Here is a 21,753-nt window from a genome sequence, read left to right as displayed (position 1 = left end):
ATAGCCCGGTGCGCTATAGGGCAGCCCCGAGAGTGCCATGCGAGTGTGGGCATTGAGCCAGGGCGTATGGTGCCTGCTCAACGCAGTCTTGGTCCAGGTTATCCTGCGCCGGCTCTGCGTGCTGTGTCTCCGGGCGCTGGGAGGGTGCAACCGGGCAACTGTGGGAGTGGAGCCTAGGGGAGAGGTGCGTGTAGTAAGCACTAGATCTCCCGTTTACCCACAGCCCGGTTCTACCTGTGCCTGCACTCTTGAGGGTCCGGGCTCGAGTAGTTGTCCAGCCTGGGGAAGTGGTGCCAAGGTTGCGCACCAGAGCTCCAGTGCTCCCCACAGCCCGGTCTTTCAGGCTCCTCCTAACACCAAGCCTCCTGAAAGTCTCCCCAGCCTGGTAGTTCCTGTGGCAGCCCCACGCACCAGGCTGTCTCTCAGTCTCCTCCCTGCAGGTGCTCCCGCCTGTCCGGGCGCTGCTGCCGGAGCCTCCCGCCTGTCCGGGCGCCGCTGCCGGAGCCTCCCGCCTGTCCGGAGCCTCCCGCCTGTCCGGCGCCGCTGCCGGAGCCTCCCGCCTGTCCGGCGCCGCTGCCGGAGCCTCCCGCCATGCCGGAGCCTCCCGCCTGTGCCTCCCGCCTGTCCGGCGCCGCTGCCGGAGCCTCCCGCCTGTCCGGCGCCGCTGCCGGAGCCTCCCGCCTGTCCGGCGCCGCTGCCGGGAGCCTCCCGCCTGTCCGGCGCTGCTGCCGGAGCCTCCCGCCTGTCCGGCGCTGCTGCCGGAGCGTCCCGCCTGTCCGGCGCCGCTGCTGGAGCGTCCCGCCTGTCTGGCGCGCTGCCGGAGCGTCCCGCCTGTCTGGCGCCGCTGCCGGAGCGTCCCTCCTGTCCGGCGCCGCTGCTGGAGCGTCCCGCCTGTCCGGCGCCGCTGCCTCCTGTAGCAGCTCCACGCACCAGGCTGTCTCTCTGTCTCCTCTCTGCAGGTGCTCCCGCCTGTCCGGCGCCGCTGCCGGAGCGTCCCGCCTGTCCGGCGCCGTTGCCGGAGCGTCCCGCCTGTCCTGCGCCGCTGCCGGAGCGCCCCGCCTGTCCTGCGCCGTTGCCGGAGCGTCCCGCCTGTCCGGCGCCGCTGCCGGAGCCTCCCGCCTGTCCGGCGCCACTGCCGGAGCCTCCCGCCTGTCCGGCGCCGCTGCCGGAGCCTCCCGCCTGTCCGGCGCCGCTGCCGGAGCCTCCCGCCTGTCCGGCGCCGCTGCCGGAGCCTCCCGCCTGTCCGGCGCCGCTGCCGGAGCCTCCCGCCTGTCCGGCGCCGCTGCCGGAGCCTCCCGCCTGTCCGGCGCCGCTGCCGGAGCGTCCCGCCTGTCCGGCGCCGCTGCCGGAGCCCCTCAGCCCAGAGGCGCCAGAGCCCCTCAGCCCAGAGGCGCCAGAGCCCCTCAGCCCAGAGGCGCCAGAGCCCCTGTCCCTCTGTTCAGAGCCCCTGTCCCTCTGTCCAGAGCCCCTGTCCCTCTGTCCAGAGCCCCTGCCCCTCTGTCCAGTGGGGTCATTGAGAGGGGTTGCCATGGTGAGAAAGCCACGGAGGCGGAAAATAAGGCGGACAAAGACAAGGGTGAAGTGGGGTCCGCGTCCCGCGCCAGAACCGCCACCGCGGACAGACGCCCACCCAGACCCTCCCCTATAGGTCAAGGTTTTGCGGCCGGAGTCCGCACCTTTGGGGGGGGGTACTGTCACGTTCTGACCTTTATTTTCTGTGTTTTGTGTTTAGTTAGTATGGTCAGGGCGTGAGTTGGGTGGGTAGTCTATGTTTGTTTGTCTAGGTTTTGGGAATTTCTATGTTTCGGCCTAGTATGGTTCTCAATCAGAGGCAGGTGTCATTAGTTGTCTCTGATTGAGAATCATACTTAGGTGGCCTGGGTTTCACTGTGTGTTTGTGGGTGATTGTTTCCTGTCTCTGTGTATGCACCAGATAGGACTGTAATTTGAGTTTTGACGTTTTCTTGTTTTGTTAGTTTGTTCATGTGTACCTTAAAGCATTAAAGAAGTACCATGGAAAATTACCACGCCGCGTATTGGTCCTCTGATCCGTTTCGCCTCTCCTCTTCGGAAGAAGAGGAGGAAGTTCCGTTACACAGGCAAATGTTAGTTAGCTAATTCATTTGCTAGCTATCATACAGTAGGGGTATATTAATAATTATAGTAGACAGACATGCACTCATAATTGCCTGCAGTGCATATAAAGCACCCACAAGCTACCAGTGGCTGAAAACACAATCATCGCGGAACGAGTCACGAATTTCCGTCCAATTTCCATTTTAAAATAATTCCTTCCGCCCTGCAAGTGTATACTGATTAGACGTCATGATACATCATCAGAAGTGTCCACTTAATTTGACAGTGTCCTTCTCCCCTGCCTATCGGGCACTGTTTTCCCACAGTTCTGTTAACAATGACGAGGGCAGGTGTTTGTCAGGCTGGAGTGACAGACACGTTGATTGCTTAGCTCGCTAGTCCTAAGGAGGACTATGGTACACAGTAGGTGGGAGGCTAACGATCAAGCTAGCTAGCACACTGTGTCAATAACTATCAAGCTAGCTAGTACACGTGTCGCCCTCGCCTTCCGTCTGCTGTGCTATCGAGAGGAGCAACACTGTGCTAGTAAACAGTGTTTGCACATGGTGTCGGTAACTAGCAAACTCCGTGATAAGAGTCACTGACTCAAAGCCACAAGAGGGTAGAACATTTCCAACATTACATGTTAGGGGAGGTAGTTTCAGAAACGTTGGAATGGTTTAGTTCAATTCCTCAATAGTTGGTCCAGATGATCCACTGCCTCCAATGCTAGCGGGGAGACCGGTAGACAGCGTCCTTCGACCCCACTGTTTTCCAGCAGCTCTGTTAACGACGGTGAGAGCAGGTGTTCAGCAGGCAGAGAGCGAAGAACTCTGTTTATCGGTGTCATTCCTGCTAGCAAATTATTTAATTTATTTCCCTTTTGACCAACATTCAAGTGTCACACAACCATGAAGATGTCTTGCTCTCAGCATTCTGTAAATTCATGCATATGTTCATGCTACAGTATATACTGTATATACTGTAGCATGAACATATGCATGAATTTACAGAATGCTGAGAGCAAGACATCTTCATGGTTGTGTGTATATATTATATACATATATATATATATATATAACAATGCTGCTTTCCACTGCTTCTAAATATGAATCCACATGTTTTCTCTATTATACTATTAGTTTGTGTATATTGCCCTCTGTAAAACTTGATTTAGGAAGCTGGAAGCTGGCAAACACGTTTGGTGTTTGCCAAAAGGCATGTGGCAGACTCCCCAAACATATGGAAGAAGGTACTCTTGTCAGATGAGACTAAAATGTTGCTTTATGGCCATCAAGGAAAACGCTATGTCTGGCCCAAACCCAACACCTCTCATCACCCCGAGAAAACCATCCCCACAGTGAAGCATGGTGGTGGCAGTATCATGCTGCAGGGACTGGGAAACTGGTCAGAATTGAAAGAATGATTGATGGTGCAAAATACAGGGAAATTCTTGAGGGGAGACCTGTTTCAGTCTTCCAGAAATCCGAGACTGGGACAGAGGTTCACTTTCCAGCAGGACAGCAGGACAATGACCCTAAGCATACTGCTAAAGCAACACTTGAGTGGTTTAAGGAGAAACATTTAAATGTCTTGGAATGGCCTAGTCAAAGCCCAGACCTCAATCCAATTGAGAATCTGTGGTATGACTTAATGATTGCTGTACACCAGCGGAACCCATCCTTGTTGAAGGAGCTGGAGCAGTTTTGCCTTGAAGAACGGGTAAATACCAGTGGCTAGATGTGCCAAGCTTATAGAGACATACCCCAAGAGACTTGCAGGTGTAATTGCTGCAAAAGGTGTCTCTACAAAGTATTGACTTTGGGGGGGTGAAGAGTTATGCACGCTCATGTTCTCCGTTTTTTTGTCTTATTTTTTGTTTGTTTCACAATTAAAAATATTTTGCATCTCCAAAGTGGTAGGCATGTTGTGTAAATCAAATGATTACAAACCCCCCGCAGTTCTAGCCTTTAGCTCAGTGCGGATGTTGCCTGTAACCCATGGCTTATGGTTGGGATATATATGTACATATGGTAACTTGGGGGGTGACGTGGTCGATGCACTGATTAACAAAGCCAGTGACTGATGTGGTAAACTCCTCGAACCCATCAGATGAGTTCCGAGAACATTTTTCAGTCCTGTAGCTTGGCATCCACTTCATCAGACCATTTCCGTATTGAGCGCGTCACTGGTACTCCCTGTTTTGAGTTTTTGCTTATAATCATGAATTAAGAGGATAGAGTTATGGTCAGATTTGCCAAAAGGAGGTCACGGGAGAGCTTTGTAAGCATATCTGTGTGAAGAGTAAAAGTGATCTAGAGTTTTTTCACCTCTAGCTGCACAGGTGACACGCTGGTAGAAATTTGGTAAGACGGATTTCAGTTTTCCTGCATTAAAATTACCGGCCACTAGGAGCACCACCTCTGGATGAGCATTTTCTTGTTTACTTATGGCCTCATACAGCTTGTTCAATGCGATCTTAGTGCCAGCATCGCTTTGTGCTGGTAACTAGACAGCTACCAACAATGTAGATGAGAACTCTTAGTATGGTGTACAGCTTATCATGAGGTATTCTAACTCAGGCGAGCAGAACATCAAGTCTTCCTTAATATTAGAGATTGCGTACCAGATGATGTTAACAAAGAGACACATACCACCCCCCATGAGCTTACCCGACGCTGCCGGTCTGTGCTGCTGATGCACAGAAAAAAAGCTATTATCCATGTCCTTGTTCAGCTAAGTTTCAGAGAAACTGTAGGATATTAAAGTTCTTCAAAACCTCTCCTCGTCGACAGCCTGCCATTCCATGTATTTGATCTATTCCAGTGCTAGCACACCTGATTCAACTTGTCAACCAACACAAAAATAACATCTATGGATTTTTTATTCAACACAAAACAATATTATATGGCAGAAACTTTTTATAGAACCTTTGAAATTGAGAATAGTTCTTTAGAGAACCTTAATAAGAAAGTGTACTTTACAGCACCATGCAAATTATATATACATTTCGTAGTACCAGAATAGGGTTGTAACAACAGAACAACAAAAATATAAACACAACATGCAACAATTTAAAAGATTTTACTGAATTACAGTTCATTTAAGGACATCAGTCAATTGAAATATATAAATATATTACTCACTAATCTATGAATTTCACAAAACTGGGAATTCAGATATGAATCTCTTGCTCCCAGATACCTTTAAAAAAAATTAGGGTCGTGGATCAGAAAACCAGTCAGTATCTGGTGTGAACACTATTTGCCTCATGCAGCGAGACACATCTCCTTTGCATGGAGTTGATCAGGCTGTTGATTGTGGTCTGTACAATGTTGTCCCACTCCTCTTCAATGGCTGTGGGAAGTTGCTGGATATTGGTGGGAACTGGAACACGCTGTCGTACACGTCGATCCAGGGCAATCAAAAACATGCTCAATGGGTGACATGTCTGGCGAGTATGCAGGCCATGGAAAAACTGGGACATTTAGCTTCCAGGAATTGTGTTCAGGTCCTTGTGACAGTGTATTAACATTCTGAAACATGAGGTGATGGAGGCGGATGAAAGGCATGACAATGGGATTCTCATCATGGTATACCTGTGCATTCAAATTGCCGTCGTTAAAATGCTATTGTATTCGTTGTCTTTAGCCCACCGCCACATGGGGCACTCTGTTCACTACGTTGATGTCAGCAAACCGCTCGCCCACATCATACATGCTTTCTGCCATCTGCCCTGTACAGTTGAAACCGGGATTCATCTGTGAAAAACACACTTCTCCAGCATGCCAATGGCCATCGAAGGTGGGCGTTTGCCCACTAATGTTGGTTACGATGCTGAACTGCAGTCAGGTCCAAACCCTGGTGAGAATGACGAGCACGCAGATGAGCTTCCCTGAGACAGTTTCTGACAATTTGTACAGAAATTCTTCGGTTGTGCACACCCACAGTTTCATCAGCTGTCCGGGTGTCTGGTCCCAGATGATCCCACAAGGTGCACCTGCGTAATGTTCATGCTGTTAAATCAGCTTCTTGATATGCCACATGTCAGGTGGATGGATTATCTATTAACTAATTGGTGCGTTAAACTTGAGAGAAATAAGTTTTGGTGCATATGGAACATTTCTGGGATGTTTTATATCAGCTTGTGAAACATGGGACCAACACTTTACATGTTGCGTTAATATTTTTGTTCAGTATAGAAACTTTTGGTAATGGTTATTTATAGAACCTTAGGAAAGAGTTCTTTACATCACAAAACAAGGTTACATATAGAACCTTATGAACATGGTTCTTTTCGGAATCTTTGAAATGGGTTCTACAGTATATACTGTATATACTGTAGCACCAAAAAGAGTTCCGCTATCGTTATGAGCCAAATAACCCTTAACCCATTATATATAATTGTTTTTGTGTGTTGTCCTCTGGGAATTGCGCTGATTTTGTCACGAATCCCGCCGAAGATGGTGCCTCTTCCTGTTTGGGCGAAGCTCGGCGGTCGTCGTCGTCGCCGGCCTACTAGCTACCACCCCTTTTCTGTTTCATTTAGTTGTGTCTGATTTGTTGCACCTGTTTCGTGTTTAGGGTTAGTTGTGGGCTATTTAAACCCAGTAGGCCCAGTTGTTTTTCTGTTTATGGTTTTTGATTATTCTTGTGGTTTCTTTTTTCCGATCAGTTTCGTCCTGTTTGTTTGGACTGGGACTTTACACGCCCTTGTGTGTGTGGCGTGACCGTCTCTCTGTTTTTTTTTATATTAAAGATCCATATCTTTTGAACTACCTTGCTCTCTGCGCCTGACTCCTGCACTCACTACTTATTGAAGCCCTGACAGAAGCCTGCACCACTATGGAGTCAGCAGGAGCAGCAACCACCCCTCTTCCATCGATGGAGGAGCGCATCTTCCATCACACAGCCGTCCTCCATCGGATCGGTTCGGCGATGGACCTGATGATGGAGAGGATGGAGCGATGGGAGAGGAGTGGTCTCCCGACATCCACCCCAGCTCCCCCACAGATGACACAACCCACTCCTCCAATGTCATCGACTGGTTCCGGCACGTTGCGTCTCGCGCCCCCGAGGGAGTACAATGGAGCGGCAGCTGGGTGCCAGGGGTTTTTGCTCCATCTTGAGCTCTACCTGGCTACCGTTCGTCCAACTCCCTCGGGTGAGGAGAGTGTGAGCCTCCTCGTCTCATGTTTGACGGGTAGAGCCCTGGAATGGGCCAACGTCGGCCTAGACTCGGCTCGGGACCACGACCTGGAGTTCACCAGCCGTTTTCGGGCCGTGTTTGACCACCCTCCGGAGGGCCGAGCTGCGGGTGAGCGACTGTTCCACCTCAGACAGGAGACGAGGAGCGCACAGGACTTCGCCTTGGAGTTCTGGACCTTGGCTGCTGGTGCGGGGTGGAATGACAGGGCACTGATGGACCACTACCAATGCAGCCTCCGGGAGGACGTACGCAGGGAGCTAGCTTGTCGGGACACCACAATCTCCCTCGACGAGCTTATAGACATGTCGATCCGACTGGACAACCTGCTAACTGCCCGCGGGCGTTCAGAGGGGGTCCTGTCAGTTCCACCTCCCAGCCCTCCCGCTCCAACTCCGATGGAGTTGGGAGGAGCTGCATCTAGGGGGACCGGAGGAGGGGGCTCCTCCTGCACCTACTGCGGCCGGAGAGGACACACTTCGGACCGGTGCTGGAGGAGTGCGTTGGGGAGTCGAGATGGCAGGCGGAACTCTTCTCGGCCACCCCAGGTGAGTAGGCACCAAACTCAGCCAGAGCTCCCTGTTGGTCACATGTTTTTATTAATTTTTTCCCCTGAGTTTTTTCCATCTCTCCAGCATAAGGCGCTAGGCGATTCAGGCGCAGCTGGGAATTTTATGGATTGCGGACTCGCCCGTAAGTTGGGTATTCCGTTGGTGCAGACAGACCCACCTTTCCCTGTGCACTCCTTAGTTAGCCGACCGTTAGGGTCAGGGCTGGTCAGGGAGGCCACGATTCCGCTGGACATGGTAACGCAGGGGGATCATAGGGAGCGGATCAGTTTCTACCTTATTGATTCACCTGCGTTTCCAGTGGTGTTGGGGATTCCCTGGCTGGCTATTCACAATCCCCTCATTTCCTGGAGACAGGGGTTGGTCAGAGGAGTGTTCAGGTAGGTGTATAGGAGTTTCCATCGGTGCCACGTCGGTGGAGAGTCCAGACCAGGTTTCCACTGTGCGCATTCCCCCAGAATATGCCGATTTGGCTATCGCTTTTTGTAAAAAGGTGACCAAATTACCACCCCATCGATGGGGGGATTGCGTGATAAACCTCCAGGAGAACGCTGCACTTCCCAGGAGTCACGTGTACCCATTGTCTCAGGAGGAGACGTTGGCTATGGAGACATATGTCACAGAATCTCTGAGACAGGGGTACATTCGGCCCTACATGTCACCTGTCTCCTCGAGTTTCTTTTTTGTGAAGAAAAAGGAGGGAGGACTGCGTCGGTGCATTGATTATCGAGGTCTAAATCCGATTACAGTGGGATTTAGTTATCCGCTACCTCTCATCGCTACGACGTTGGAATCATTCCACGGAGCGCGTTTTTTCACGAAAAAAGTGAGTATAATCAATCTGGTGCGTATTCGGGAGGGAGACGAGTGGAAAACAGCGTTTAGTGCCACATCAGGCCACTATGAGTACCTCGTCATGCCGTATGGGTTAAAGAATGCTCCAGCCGTCTTTCAATTCTTTATAGATGAGATTCTCAGGGACCTGCACGGGCAGGGTGTGGTGGTATACATTGATGACATCTTGATCTATTCTGCCACACGCCGCGCATGTCTCCCTGGTGCGCAAGGTACTTGGGCGACTGCTGGAGCATGACCTATACGTCAAGGCTGAGAAATGTGTGTTCTCCAAACGAGCCGTTTCCTTCCTGGGTTATCGCATTTCCACCTCGGGGGTGGTGATGGAGTGTGACCGCCGACCACGGTAAAGGAGGTGCAGCGGTTTTTAGGGTTTGCCAATTACTACCAGAGATTTATCCGGGGTTTTGGACAAATGTCGGAGCCTATTACCTCACTGCTGAAGGGGGGCGGTGCGTTTACGGTGGTCGGCCGAGGCAGATGGAGCTTTCAATCAGTTGAAGGCGCTGTTTACTGTCGCGCCCATATTGGCGCATCCGGACCCTTCGTTAGCATTCATAGTGGAGGTGGATGCGTCCGAGGCTGGGGTTGGAGCCGTGCTGTCACAGCGCTTGGGCACGCCACCGAAGCTCCGCCCCTGCGCTTTATTTTCTAAGAAGCTGGGTCCGGCGGAGCGGAACTATGATGTGGGGGACCGGGAGTTGCTAGCTATGGTAAAAGCCCTGAAGGTGTGGAGACACTGGCTTGAAGGGGCTAAACATCCTTTCCTCATCTGGACTGACCACCGCAATCTGGAGTATATCCGGGCGGCGAGGAGACTGAATCCGCTTCAGGCTAGGTGGGCCATGTTCTTTACCCGATTTAGATTTACCATCTCTTATAGACCAGGTTCCCTCAACATTAAGGCCGACGCGCTGTCCCGTCTCTATGACACTGAGGACCGGTCCATCGATCCTCCTCCCATCCTTCCAGCTGCTAGGCTGGTGGCTCCGGTGGTATGGGGGGTGGACACGGACATCGAGCGGGCGTTGCGGTTTGAACCTGCGCCTCCACAGTGTCCGACCGGTCTCAGGTAAGTGCCACTTGGTGTCCGTGATCAATTGATTCGATGGGCTCACACACTACCTTCTTCAGGTCATCCGGGGATTGCGAGGACAGTGCGGGGTCTTAGGGGGAAATACTGGTGGCCCACCTTAGAGCCTCACGTCCTTGGCCATGTCTCCTCCTGTTCGGTGTGCGGAGTAAGGCTCCTAGGCACCTGCCTAGAGGGAAGTTACAGCCCCTCCTGGTTCCACAACGGCCTTGGTCTCATCTATCGGTGGACTTTCTTACTGATCTTCCCCCATCTCAGGGGAACACTACCATTCTGGTCGTTGTGGATCGGTTCTCTAAGTCCCGCCGTCTCCTCCTATTGCCTGGTCTCCCTACAGCCCTACAGTCTGCGGAGGCTCTATTTACCCACGTCTTCCGGCACTACGGGGTGCCAGAGGACATTGTATCTGATCGAGGTCCCCAGTTCACGTCCCGTGTTTGGAGGGCGTTTATGGAGCATCTGGGGGTCTCGGTCATCCTGACCTCTGGTTATCACCCCGAGAGTAATGGGCAGGTGGAAAGAGTGAACCAGGAAGTGGGTAGGTTTCTGCGGTTGTATTGCCAGAACCGGCCAGGAGAATGGGCGAGGTAAGTCCCATGAGCAGAGTTGGCCCAGAACTCACTCCGTCACTCCTCCACGAACATGTTGCCATTCCAATGCGTGCTGGGCTACCAGTCGGTCCTGGCTCCGTGGCATCAAAGTCAGACGGAAGCTCCTGTGGTGGAGGAGTGGGTACAGTGCTCTAGGGAGACCTGGCGGGCAGTCCAGGACACTCTTAAGCAGGCCGGTGGATGGCACAAGAAGAGCGCTGACCGCCACCGCAGTGAGGCCCCGGTGTTCGCACCAGGGGACAGGGTCTGGCTCTCGACCCGAAACCTGCCCCTCCGCCTGCCCTGCCGGAAGCTGGGGCCATTTAAAATCCTGAGGAGGATAAACGAGGTGTGTTATAGATTGCAACTTCCCTCTTATTATCGCATTAACCCCTCGTTTCATGTGTCTCTCCTCAGGCCGGTGGTAGCTGGTCCCCTACAAGAAGGTGAGGTGCCGGAGGTCCCTCCGCCCCCTCTGGACAACGAGGGGTCCCCGGCGTACACTGTACGAGCTATTCTGGACTCGAGACGCCGGGTGAGGGGCCTGCAGTACCTCGTGGACTGGGAGGGCCTACTAGCTGCCACCGATCCCCTTTTCTGTTTCATTTAGTGTCTGATTTGTTGCACCTGTTTTGTGTTTAGGTTTGGTTGTGGGCTATTTAAACCCAGTAGGCCCGTCGGCTTTTGTGGGGGCTTGTTTTTCTCTTTATGGTGTTTGATTATTCTTGTGGTTTCTTTTTTCTGATCAGTTTCGTCCTGTTTGTTTGGACTGGGACTTTACGCGCCCTTGTGTGTGTGGCGTGACCGTCTCTCTGTTTTTTTTTGGAATAGTTAGGATCCACTTCTTTTGAACTACCCTGCGCTCTGCGCCTGACTCCTGCACTCATTACTTATTGAAGCCATGACAGATTTGTTACTCAAAATTACATTTTAATATTTTTGTTTGGCTGAAAGCAGGTCTGATTGAATGACAACCACATATCTGTCACTCAGAGTTTCTAAAGAATGCGCTGTTCATAATTTCCAACAGATTCCTTTCAGAAACACATAAAGAGAAAGAAGTCTCTGTTAGACTGGGCTCTGAGAAGAGGACATGGCAGCCAAGGAGGTGGATATCCTGAATCCCCCACAACTCCTCACAAGCTCTTTGGTCTTTCATTGGCCTCCATCTGTCATCATGGAAATTTACCCAGACCCATCATGGTGAGTTCTGATCCCATCAAATATGAAAAATTATAAATTATTCATCTCTACTGCTGGGAAAGCAGTGAGGATAATTCCAATCATGATGGGAAAATTAGGATAATATCAGTCATGGTGGGCAAATTATTCACAGCTTTTAATTGCGTCTGCAAACTACTACATGTCTGGTCTATTCTCCATACAGGACATGCTGTATCTGTTGTATCATGAGGGCCCCACCACCACAGGGATCTTCCGGCGCTCAGCCAATGCTAAGACATGCCGGGAACTGAAGGAAAGACTGAACTCTGGCAACAGTGTTCAGCTGGAGGGGGAGTCTGTGTTTGTTGCTGCATCAGTCATCACTGTAATTGCTTTCTGAAGTCTCACTTGTGTTTTAGATTATTTACTAGACTGCATTGGATTTTAAACTGAAATATTATGGCCAGCAGTAACAGTAACATGTTAAAATGGAGGACCAAAAGTTATTTTTTAAACTATTTTCATAATGTACTGTATAGATTTTGATTGCTAGGACTTATATTTGAATGAACAGGACTTTCTGCGCAACATCCCTGGCAGTGTGCTAAGTACTGGTCTGTATGAGAAGTGGATGGAGGTCATGGCGGCTGATGATATTGAAGACAAGATTGAGTTGATAAAAGGGTGAGAGATTCATACTGTTTATTTGTTTACCAACAATAGATTAGTGGCTAAAATAAAGGAGTTGTCATATGGTCCTTGATGAACTGAGACAATTGTGTTAGAGCAGGGATGAAACAAAAGACTCCACCCTCTGCACCCACCTCTGATATAATGGATCTGCTTACAATTGTTTTATTGAGATTTTCCAGCTTGAATGATTGTCCGGTGGCTACCTATTCTATGGGATTTGGAGCCTCTTGAGTGGCGCAGTGGTCTAAGGGACTGTATCGCAGTGCCACTAGAGATTCAGCTGTGCCACTAGAGATTCTGGGTTCGAGTCCAGGTTCTGTCGCAGCCGGCTGCAACCGGGAGATCCATGGGGTGGTGCACAATTGGCCCAGTGTCGTCCGGGTTAGGGGAGGGTTTGGCCAGCAGGGTTGTCCTGGTCCCATCGCGCACTAGAGACTCCTGTGGCATGCCGGGCACAGTGCATGCTGACACGGTCGCCACGTGCACAGTGTTTCCTCCGACACATTGGTGCGACTGGCTTCCGGGTTAAGTGGGCACTGTATCAAGAAGTAGTGTGGCTTGGTTGTAGTTCGGAGAACGCACAGCTCTCAACCTTCACCTCTCCAGAGTCCGTACGGAAGTTGCAGCGATGAGACAAGACTGTAACTACCAATTGGATACCATGAAATTGGGAAGAAAACAGAGTAAAAAATACATTTAAAAATAGATAGGAAACATTTGGGTAACGCTGAGCCATGGATGTGAGCAGAAACAGAACAATATTGAAAATTGTACAACAGAATGCACACAATAATTCAAATCTTGAAACCTGTGACTGGCAGAAAAGTGGAAAAAAAGGACATATCAAAGAATTGTCTTTAATAGAGGTTAAATGCCCTCAATAGAATAGAAGAGCAGTGGTTTGCAATTCAGCTAAATTCATTAAATCGTTTTGTGCATCTAGAAAAACACACAGAACTGTATTGCTTGTTTTTTAATTCCAATAGCCTTCTCAGCACTTCATGTCCTGTTTCAAAGTCATTCAATATCTGTTTTTTTATCTTAATATCTATGAAAAACACATTCGGCACATTAGAGCAACTTCAACAACATGAAGATATATATTTATTGATGTGTTCTTCCCCAAGTAAATGTACTGTATGTACTGTGCAGAAGTGGAATTTACTAGAGACAGACTAAAGAATGGTATATGAACAGGACAGAACACATTCACTAGGGTGTTTGCATCAGCCACTCACCTATTCCTCTCTACATTACTGGCCTCAATTAGCCGCTAGGGTATTAATGGCACTCCATTGTCTGTCCCCTTCAGGCTATTGAGCCAGCTTCCAGAGGATAATGTTACCTTGCTCCGCTACCTGTTCGCCCTTCTCTATCACATCCAGGAGAGCTCGCAGGAGAACCAGATGAACGCTTTGAACCTGGCTCTCTGTATCGCTCCCAACATGCTGTGGCTGCCCGTGCCCAAAGGGCCAGAGGAGGAGAGTCAGTCCACTAAAAAGGTAGTGGATACTACCATGATTCTGCAAAATCCTGAATGAATCGTGAACAATTATGAGTGAGAAAGTTACAGATGCACAAATATCACATGATATTTATGCCTCAGTAATTTTTCTCACTCATCATTCACGATTCATTCAGGATTATCCGTAATCATGGTAGCTTCCACATAAGTGTAGAAGTGTTGAGAAATATTATATTCTTATTTACGGAAAAGTGACTCCAAAATGACACAATACATTATTTACCATTAATTTCTATTGGGCACAAAATAATATGAAACACAGCCAAAACAAACAGCAAATGCATCCAACACGTTTGTACAGTCATAAATTGATGTAGTCATTGCGTGCTATGAATATGGGACCAAATACGTAACATTTTACTACTTTAATAATGCACATAATGTAGATATGTCCCAATACTTTTGGTCCTCTAAAATGGGGGGACTATCTACAAAAGGTGCTCTAATTTCTAAACGGTTCACCCGATATGGATTAAAATACACTCAAATGAAAGCTGACAGTCTGCACTTTAACCTCATAATCATTGAATCATTTCAAATCTGAAGCCAAAACAACAACAAATATTTGTTGCCCAATACTTTTGGAGCTCACTGTATAAGTTGTTTATTTTCTGTGTAAATTGGAATAATACACTGAATTGAAAGCCATTTTCATTGGACCCCATTAATGACTCTGGTGTTGAAGTTAGCATGAGCAGATAGTATATATTCATCTCCTGTATCCCCTATTTGTTAACACTTTCTGCCTCAATGTGTTTTCATCTCCATTGCAGGTTGCAGCTCTCATCCAACTACTCATTGAAAACACCCTGGCCATTTTTGGAAAAGATGTTGAGTGCATTTTTACTGAGACAAATTGTGAACAAGGAACTGTAGACGATGTCATGGGTGAGATCTTTGTTAGATAACATATGGTTGATTTTCTTTTCTTTTTTTTGCATTTTCACGGTAACCATGTGGTCTCGCTTTGATCCTCCCGTGTTTTTTCTTTCAGTGGAGTCTTACCAGCAGCTCTACTTGTCTGATGATTGGGACTGGGAGAAGCAAGGAGGACTTCACTCTCCTAACAGGGAACCTTTATTCCTGTCTCCAGGGAAACTGGTCTTGAAAGAGGAGAAAGAGATTTTGGGCCTTCTGAATGAGGTTGACTCCTTGAAAAAGCAATATGTGAGTGAGGAAAGTGCTTATAGCTGTGGAAATCTAGACTTTATGTCTTCACTGTCCAGTGGGTCTATATGCTCCCTGATGGGGACCCAGAGTCTTCGCTCAGCCCGCTGCTCCTCAGAACCCAGTGTGTCTCTGGCTTCTCCCCAGTCAGGGTCCCAAAGCCAGATCCACACTCCTGTTGCCCGTCAGTCCAGCTGCGATGCGGCAGTGATGTGTGGCTGTGCAGACCACTCCCAACACACACACAAACCCCACGCTAAGGGGCTACTAAAGGGGGACAGCAGCCCCAGGGTAGGTGGCAGCAGATCTAGGTATGCCTTCTGGAGGTCCCCTCAGGTAGCTTCTAGGTTCTGGCACCCTGCCCAGAGGCTGGCCATGTCCAACAGGTCCAGTTTCTCCAGCCTGTCCTCCGCAGCCACCTCACCGTCTGCCTCCTCTCTGAGCTCCATAGACAGTGCCTTTTCCTTCTGCTCTGACTCTGTGTCCTCTCCCAACGAGCCCAGCTCCCTACCCTTCCTGTTCGGCACGTCGGCACGGTTACGCCCCCTCACCCCAGACACCCCGAAGAAATTCCCAAAAGACTGGAGCATGACATTCCCAGTGGCAGTGACTCAGGCACCTGAGGTTTTGGACTTGTATAATAAGTATGATGAGAGAGAAGAAGACAAGGAGCATTACCGTTCTAATAGCATTCAGAATAGAGAAGACTACCAGTTGCGTACGCAAAGCCTCTATAGTTTAAAAGGTGAGAATAGTCAAAGCCCTGTCCCTCAACCAGATGACAGTGAGAATTTTATCTCTGATTGGAGTGGGGAGCAGGTGCACCAGAGCCAGAAGGATAAAGTGTTTGAGACATCAGAGCCAAAAGGCCAGACCAAAGAAATATCCATTACACACATACAGCTGAGAAAAACAAACAACCAGGCTGTCAACAAAGAAGAGGTGAAGAGGACAAAAATGACATTTTACACCTCCTCTAACAGAATGCTGGTGAAGAAACCGTCTGATCAATCTGTGGAAGAGTGTGGCATCTCTCTGGTGTCTGACACAGGGAGAGAACATAAGGAAAATGAGGAACTTCTCGGTCAGAGTGTGCAGGTCCACATACCCCAGACAGTGTTCTATGGTCAAAACACTCCACTGGTCCTTCAGTCTGTGTCAATCAGACAATCTGTCAACAACAAGGAGAAAGGAGCAAAGACTAAAACAGAGATTGACTGTGGTGAGGTGGTCCCTGAACAGTTGGGTGGTGGATGCACCCCTCTCTCCCAGACATCATCTAAAACCAATGCCAAAACGGCAAGCACAATCAGCCACACTGTAAGAATAAAACTGCCAGCAACTGTCAGAAACACTGTGAGAGAATACTTCAGCTCAGGTGACAACAAGAATGGCAACTCGGATGCAAAAGCAATTGAAAAAAAACTTGTAAGTAAACTCCAGTAGCAAAGTAAAATGGCTGAACCAACAGAAAATGCCACAAAGCTATCACATGGTGAGGAATCAGTTGTCTGATTGTACAAATGCTCATCACTTGGTGTTTTATAGTGGGTTATCAGAATGTAGATAATCAAGGATTACTTTACCTCCCTCTGTGTGTAAATATCTATGTATTTCTTGCTAAATTCCAAATTAAGAATGGTGCAGATTAAATGCAGGAATTAGGATTAGTGATGAATGCAGATAAATGTATGATGCATGTGTAATGAAAGTTAAGCAAGGAAGTAAGACCGTGTCAGATGGTAAAGACTCAATGGGTTAGTACTTGCAGTTCATTTTGTCAAACTAGTCAGCTTGATAAGCAATTTCAACAGTCTGTGCAATGTCCTGTGGGTTGTTGCTTAGAGGAAATGAATGGTATTTATGCAAACCACTCAGACAGAGCACCTCCTCCAACTGAATGGGGATGCTTAATGCTTTTGTATAGCAAATGGCTGAAGCTATGAATAAGGACCTGACATCTTGCCTTCAATGTCATGTGTGTGTTTACTGGAGGGACTGTGACATGTTCAAGAAGATGATAGGGATATTATCCCTGTCAGGGAAAAATAAAAATGTGAGGCAAATTAGGTATAACATGCACAATTTGTTTACGAGCAAACACTTATACAAATATCGTTCAGCTAACACACAAAATAGCTGTAAAAAATGTAAATACATGAGATGGAATATTATCCAAACTGAGTTCCAAATACTGTCAAGCGATTGCATGGTGTTCACATTTTCCTGATTCTAACTTTTATCGTTAAAGAAGAATTACAACATAAATCGCATTGAGTTTTTAAAAAAAATTAAAATGTTGTTTTTTAAAAGTTCAGTGCCATTTTGCATGTGTAGAATGGAGCACCTTATGTACACTGTGTGTGTATATTGTCAAGTCCTGACCTTAGTTATCTTTGTTTTCTTTATTATTTTGGTTAGGTCAGGGTGTGACGAGGGTGGTTTGTTTAGTTTTTGTATTGTCTAGGGTTTTTTGTATGTTTAGTGGTTTTTGTAAGTCTAGGTGTTTATATGTCTATGGTTGCCTAGATTGGTTCTCAATCAGAGGCAGCTGTTTATCGTTGTCCCTGATTGGGGACCATATTTAGGTAGCCATATTCCTTGGGTATTTTGTGGGTTCTTATTCTATGTTTAGTTGCCTGTCTGTACTAGCCATATTAGCTTCACGGTTCGTTTAGTTGTTTTGTATAGTTTGTTCAGTATTCATTCTTTGATTAAAGAAGTATGTACGCTTACCACGCTGCACCTTGGTCTCCTCCATATGACGACCATGACATATATATATATATATACACACACACACACCATATATATAGATAGATAGATGCATTGATACAGTGCTTTCGGAAAGTATTCAGAACACTTGACTTTTCCACGTATTGTTATGTTACAGCCTTATTTTAAAATTGATTAAATTAGTATTTTATTCTCATCAATCTACACAAAATACCCCATAATGACAAAGCAAAAATAGTTTTTTAGACATTTTTGCAAATGTATTAAAAATAAAAACAGAAACACCTTATTTACATAAGTATTCACTCCTCCTTATCCCAGGATTGACCAGGCTACTTTGCCTTTCAGAGTGGAGATGGAACCAAACTCATGTCAGACAGACAGACAAACTCACTGATTCACTCACAGACTGACTGACTGACTGACTGACTGGCTGACTGACTGATTCACTCACTCACTCACTCACTCACTCACTCACTCACTCACTCACTCACTCACTCACTCACTCACTCACTCACACATAACCCATTGGACCAAGGCCGAAATCTGTGTTTTTTTCCACTACTTTAATGTATTTACCTTTACAGTCCCCTTATGAGCCACATATGGAAGTGTTACACATTTACTTTTTCAGGTCAACCAGTACAAGAAATGTTTTAATACAAAGTTACTCTCACAGCTTCATTTTACATGTTCTGGTAGATATGGTAACATTTTGGGACTGTATTATCTGCAATATCTAAGTGTGTCAGGATTTAAATACCACGATCTGCCCGTTTATGTCTGTTGAGAAACATGAATATGAGCTCTCCAACATTAGCCCACTGGTTACATTCCCTTAGTAATATCAAATAACGACTCAGGAATGTGGTTTGGTGTGTAGTCAGCTATTACATGACACTTGATATGCGTGAAAAAGAGTGAATATAGATGTAGTATTTATTTTTAAAGTTGTTATTACATTATTGGTTAAAGTTATTACACTATTAATGAAAAAGCTTTTACCCACTCCATAATGTATTCATCAATGCATAATGTAATAAAATCTTTTTAGATATATAACGTTATTAGGTTATTGACAATTTATTACATAATGAATGCAACATGTATTACATTATTAGCAGCTATTACATTATTGGCAGTTATTACATTATCAGTTGCTACAAACCTGTATATGCCTATGTTTATTGCACCACCTTTAATAAATCATGTTTGCCCTCAAAACTCTCTGCATGTGTTTTTCCATGCCTTCTCAGTCCCAACTTTCTAGACATCCTATTTAAAATATGCAGGGTTATTAATTACAACAACTTATTGTTTTGCACAAAGATTAGTGGGTCAAATTTCACACAATGTAGTTGGATGAAAACACAGTTGTTTTAATTACTTAAAGGGAAATTTATGTGGTTTAGAAAGTGCCTTCAGAATGTATTCATTCCCCTTGACTTAGTCCACATTTTGTTGTGTTACAGCCTAAATTAAAAAGGAATTAAAAATAATAATAATTCTCACCCATCTACACACAATACACCATAATAACAAAGTGAAAGCATGTTTTAATTTTTGAACATTTATTGAAGATGAAATACAGAAATATCACATTTACCTAATTGCTTTGCCACATGTTTTACAGTATTACTTTAGAACTTGTCGCAAACAGAATGAATATTTTGGATATTTTTTATTCTGTACAAGCTTACTTCCTTTCTCTTTGTCAATTAGGTTAGTTTTGTTGAGTAACTCAAATGTTATTCATCCATCCTCAGTTTTCTCCTATCACAGCCATTAAACTCTCTAATTGTTTTAAAGTCACAATTGACCCCATGGTGAAATCCCTGAGCAGTTTCCTTCCTCTCCGGCAACTGAGTTAGGAATTACATGTGTTTCTTTGTAGCAACCGGGTGTATCGATACACCAGTGTAATTAATAACTTCACCATACTCAAAGGAATATTCAATGTCTGCTTTTTTTTTTACCCATCTACTAATAGAATGCGAGGCATTCAAAAACCTCCCTGTTTTTTTTGGTTGAATCTGTGTTTGAAATTCACTGATAATTGTATGTGTGGGGTACAAAGATGAGGTAGTGATTCAAAAACACTATTATTGAACACAGAGTGAGTCCATGCTACTTATTATGTGACTTGGTAAGCAAATGTTTACTCCTGAACTTATTTAGGCTTGCCATAACAAAGGATTTGAAGTACTTATTGACTCATTTCACTTTTAAAAATGTATTCATTTGTATAAATTTTAATTTAAAAAACATAATGCCACTTTGACATTCTGGGGTATTGGGTGTAGGCCAGTGACATAACATCTCAATTTAATCCATTTTAAATTCAGGCTGTAACACAACACATTTAGGAAAAAGTTAAGGAGTGTGAATACTTTCTGAAGGCACTTTGCAGAGAACTGCTGAATAAAGATGGTCCACTTTAATGTGCTTCCATATTTCCAATGGTTTCCTTTTATAAAGCCAGCATGCTAGGTGACATGTCATTGAACTACAGGCAATGTTTGTAACATTTAATAACTTACTATTTATAATGCATGCCACTTTAGGTCATTTTGTATGCTAAGTACAGGTAATATGTAATTGCTACAACCGATTCTCCAACAGAAGCTAGTTCATTGGTAGGGCAAAGGGTAAATACATGTCAGAGTGGTCCTGAGTGATATGTTTCTGGAGATGTTTGATTATGATGATGATTAGACTTGGTACAGTAGGTGAGAGGTGTTGCAGGTTGCATGAAGGATCACTGGCTGCCTTTAGATCCCACAGCATCCCTCACCTCTTGGGGCACTTGGACAGTCATACCATCCATCCACTTCTGCACTGTCACCTGGCAACCAAGACGGGACCTGTCAATCAGAAGCAGATTAGAGGCAGACAGATGATGAATTATCGAATTTCCTGCACTTTGTTGTGTCTATGTCAGTTCAGCAGTGAGGCCCTACCACTTGTTTCTGTTCCAGATGAAATCAACATTTATTGTGGTCGCCTGTTTTGATTGAGCTGTGATTGCGTATGTAAATCATAACATTTCCACAAGCAAAGGACAGCGAAGGACACTTTATCATTTCAAAATGAAACTCACGTCTTGGTAAGCCCGTAAGCTAGATCTAGCATATCCATCTCCTCATCCACCGTTGGTTCCATCTTCTCATAAAATGTCTTGTCAAAAATGAGATGACAGGTGGAGCATGCTAATGTCCCCTCACATGCACCTGAAGAACAACAGAGGAGACAATAAAGGGACATATGTGAAAATCCTTAAAGACACCTGGATAGTAGATGGCTTTTATACTGTAAATGCAACATACAGTGATACATATTTGCTAAAGATATTCATATTTTACTTGTCTATTTTTCCTGTTTACGTACCAAAACCACTTATGTCCAAGTTTTTGTTTACAACAACATCCAACAGAGTCTGTCCTTCAGTAACAGCAGTGGTGGTTCTGATGCCATCTTGGTTAATAAAGTGTATTATGACTTTTTCCTCCGACAAGCTGTAAAAATCAGAGCTTGTTATGAGCCATGACTTTCCAGATAAAGAGTACATATAATTTATCTTAAGCAATATATTTGAAAAGGTCGAACATTTAGCGGTCTTTCTGGATGTATTGTATCAAAGCCTATTAAAATATTTTTATCTTCAGCCAGCTGAATTAACATTTATCAGCAGTTATTATATTATCACCCATTGTAGACGTACTCACTATAATATGGCTCTGGGTAAGAACAGAGAAAGAACCGTATGAATACATAATTAAAATGTACAGCAGATTACAAAATATATGGTTTCAAGAGACCTATAAACTAACCTTAGCAGATAATGTTATGGTCCTACAAGCAATTTCAAATCACCTACCTGTTCTTTTCAGAGTCGGATTGTATGGCCGAGGGGATGGTGATGGCTTTGCCTTGGCTGTGTGGGGTCCAGGTTTTAATGAGGCAAGTTTTGACTCCCATTGAGATACGGGGTGTATTGACCATCTTAGTGAAAAGGAAGGAGCCGAGATACAAACACCTTGCCATGTTGGCCTGTGGTGTGTCGATTGTGGAGTGAGTGG

The 21,753-nt window shown here is 46.1% G+C and overlaps 2 protein-coding genes across 4 annotated transcripts in view; one reads left to right on the top strand and one right to left on the bottom strand.

The window, feature by feature from the left end:
• Positions 1–17,673, top strand: part of arhgap20b (Rho GTPase activating protein 20b) — a 49,964-nt gene extending 32,291 nt beyond the window's left edge. For all 3 annotated transcript variants that reach the window (XM_035780651.2, XM_035780649.2, XM_035780648.2), the window contains 6 exons: positions 11,420–11,592; positions 11,777–11,938; positions 12,128–12,237; positions 13,559–13,748; positions 14,545–14,659; positions 14,766–17,673. In XM_035780651.2, the coding sequence (XP_035636544.1) occupies positions 11,420–11,592; positions 11,777–11,938; positions 12,128–12,237; positions 13,559–13,748; positions 14,545–14,659; positions 14,766–16,384 (2,369 nt within the window). In that variant the 3' untranslated portion in view covers positions 16,385–17,673. The remainder of the gene's footprint in view (positions 1–11,419; positions 11,593–11,776; positions 11,939–12,127; positions 12,238–13,558; positions 13,749–14,544; positions 14,660–14,765) is intronic.
• A 546-nt stretch (positions 17,674–18,219) lies between these two features.
• fdx1b (ferredoxin 1b) lies at positions 18,220–21,753 on the bottom strand. The gene is made up of 4 exons (XM_035781452.2): positions 21,552–21,753; positions 21,062–21,189; positions 20,775–20,904; positions 18,220–20,538 (listed from the first exon to the last, which is right to left on the bottom strand). The coding sequence occupies exons 1-4, from the start codon at positions 21,716–21,718 to the stop codon at positions 20,433–20,435; spliced, it is 531 nt and encodes a 176-aa protein (XP_035637345.1). The 5' UTR covers positions 21,719–21,753; the 3' UTR covers positions 18,220–20,432.

This window comes from Oncorhynchus keta, chromosome 11, assembly GCF_023373465.1.
Source record: "Oncorhynchus keta strain PuntledgeMale-10-30-2019 chromosome 11, Oket_V2, whole genome shotgun sequence".
Classification (NCBI taxonomy): Eukaryota; Metazoa; Chordata; class Actinopteri; order Salmoniformes; family Salmonidae; genus Oncorhynchus; species Oncorhynchus keta.
This window is presented reverse-complemented; position numbering and strand designations above follow the sequence as displayed.